Source organism: Penaeus japonicus, unplaced genomic scaffold (assembly GCF_977035675.1).
Source record: "Penaeus japonicus unplaced genomic scaffold, GWHDUDI00000001_assembly GWHDUDI00000029, whole genome shotgun sequence".
In the NCBI taxonomy this organism is placed as follows: Eukaryota; Metazoa; Arthropoda; class Malacostraca; order Decapoda; family Penaeidae; genus Penaeus; species Penaeus japonicus.
Window position 1 is genome coordinate 14,355,187 of NW_028234431.1, and position 2,500 is coordinate 14,357,686.

At 46.4% G+C, this 2,500-nt stretch overlaps 1 protein-coding gene across 1 annotated transcript; it reads right to left on the reverse strand.

The window, feature by feature from the left end:
- Positions 1-524: 524 nt before the first annotated feature.
- On the reverse strand, positions 525-1,367 carry LOC122264637 (uncharacterized). The gene has a single exon (XM_043033644.2). It carries the CDS (start codon positions 1,308-1,310, stop codon positions 924-926), a length of 387 nt encoding a protein of 128 aa, XP_042889578.1. The 5' UTR covers positions 1,311-1,367; the 3' UTR covers positions 525-923.
- Positions 1,368-2,500: the final 1,133 nt, after the last annotated feature.

Genomic DNA, 2,500 nt, shown 5'->3' on the forward strand with positions numbered 1-2,500 from the left:
GTAGAGCGTGGGTTTGTTTTATAGCGCATCGCCCCTGCTTTCATTGAGGGACCCGTAGAGTGGGTGTCTCGTTTCCCGGCGTCCGGGGTTTGTTTACACGTGGGGAACCTCGTTGCCATGGAAACTGACCACGCGGACCTCACTCTCTTTAATCCCCTCCCTTCTAAATCCCCCAACCGCCTCGACAGGTACAAAAGCTTTTAAAAATCGGTCTAGTACTCTAATCATGTACCTGTACCTTAGACTCCTCTAGGTACTTTTTCATTTGGATGTTTTTACTTGTAATTTGTTATATAGCTATCTTTATATTTTTTATACAGAAATTAATTTCGTTTTCATAATCTTAAGTCATTTCTCTATTTATTTATTGATTATTAAATATGTTTTTTTTTTTTTTTTTGCTTGTACTTTGTAATTTGCTTTTTTATTTATAGTGATATCATTGTACTATACTGTTACTTTTACATTTTAGGTATTGGTATTAGATTGTGAGGATGGGTTTTGGTTTTAGGAAAAGAGTGGAGTAAATTCATTTTGTTTTTATTTTGTGAATAAATTATTCCTTAGACGTAGTATCACAGAAGATCGGCGAAAAGGCTGGCTTTCCTCCAAGGTATCACAGCTTGGCCAGGTCGGAAGAGACTCGGCTTGGGACAAGTTCTTGCAGAAGTCATCCTATCACAGGCAGCGTTGCAGTAGCGAAAGGCTGGCTGGTCCTGCAACGTCCTCCGGGGGCACGGCCGCTCCTCTCTTGTAGTAGGCGTAGGTCCTCAAAGGCCTAAGGACGCCTTGTCGAGGCGGACGGCGAAGCTTCCCAGGATGGCACACGTAGTATCACATCACGGCACTTGTACACACCCCTATCACAGGGTAGACACATCACAGCAGTAGATCGGTGGTAGATAGAGTAGATGCGGATGAATCTACGCCTTGTTGGCGGGGCGGGGAGATGCGGCGGCGAACAGGTCCTTGCACAGAGTCCAGCTCTTGTCGTCTTCGGTGGTCCAGAAAGTTCCGAATTGGATTTCGAAGTCGGGAGCGGCCTTCACCATGAGGGAACCCTTGACGCTCAGGTTGAGGTCGAGGTCGAGTGTGGCGGGGGAAGCCTCGATCATCTGGAGCAGGCGGGCCTCGAGAGCCTCGTTGGCCAGGTTGTCCTCGATCTCGGCTTCAAAGTCCACACGGACGACTTCCTCGGCGACCTTCTTCTCCTCCTTGGAGGGGCGAGTCTTCTTAATAAGCTTCTTGATAGCCTTCTTCAGGCTGTGGATGCTGAAGAGAGAAGTCTTCTTGTTGCCAATAACAGCCATGTTGGATGAGTTAGTAGAGCGAGTGGTTGTGTACGACTCGAGAGTTGGAATGAGTATGCTGCCTTGGCTCGGTCGCGCCGGTATTTATACGCGCCCGTCCCGTGACGTCATGGGCACGTGATGCCTCGTGGCAGTGTCTACTTTGTGCGCGGATTCTACGTGAGCTGCGTGCCCGCGGGCAGTGGCGGCAACTATGTGAGGGTATGCGCTGCCAGAGACCGCCACCCACATAATTACATACTTTATCTACATATTCTCGTTTACCGAAGTTAAAACTTTCATCCGCTATTTTCCATAGAATTTTTATTTTACACTTGCAATGTAATCTACTGGCATTTACCATTTTATACGTTGGTACAATAGAAAAATGTCTTACAACTCACAAGAGCCACAGAAAGCTAGGAAGAGGAAAAACGAAAAGTCAAAAACGCAAATCGAGTCCTTCCGCGCCTAATGGCAGGCCCAACCTCCGAGGGCACCGTGAGAACGTCGCTGAGATCCTCGTTCCCAGGACTCTGGAATTCGTACGCCATGTGTACTATAGGAACTCGGAGCCAAAGCCACAAAGCTACGCTGCTTCCATGACACCTGCCCATCAATGGGCTCGAGCGATAATGTCTTGCCGGAATGATTCGTATCGCCTCTACAATATGGGAAAAAAAAAGTGGACCTTGTATCCTTTTGTTCGCGGCGGCTCGAGCGAATGGTAGGCACAGGACCAAAGTTTCACCTATTCCTTGGTTCCTCGTTGGTGAGGAATGGTCCAAGAGCGGTTAATACAGCATAGAGCTGAATAGGGTGTTTACAGTCTTCTCTCCTGAAATCTTACTTATCTTTAGTTTTACCCTCCCCCGTCTTACATTATCTATGGATTTAGGTCTTGAGATAAATATAGGTTATTGATATATACGGATTTCTATACGGTTCCATTTATAACGCGTTTCTTCGGCCTTGATACTCACCGATCCGGCAGAGTCTACCATCCCAACCACTCCCTGCACGAGATGCCAAACACCCCAATATCAAGAAGCATTTGAGTCATTTTACGATATTTGAGTAAATCAATATATCTATCTCTATTGACACTCCTCGCGACCACGATGAAAGCCAAGCCGATAGATATAGTTCATAATCTCGACAGAGCAATTACAAGCACTAAAGATATAATCTATAACCTTCACATCAAAAGC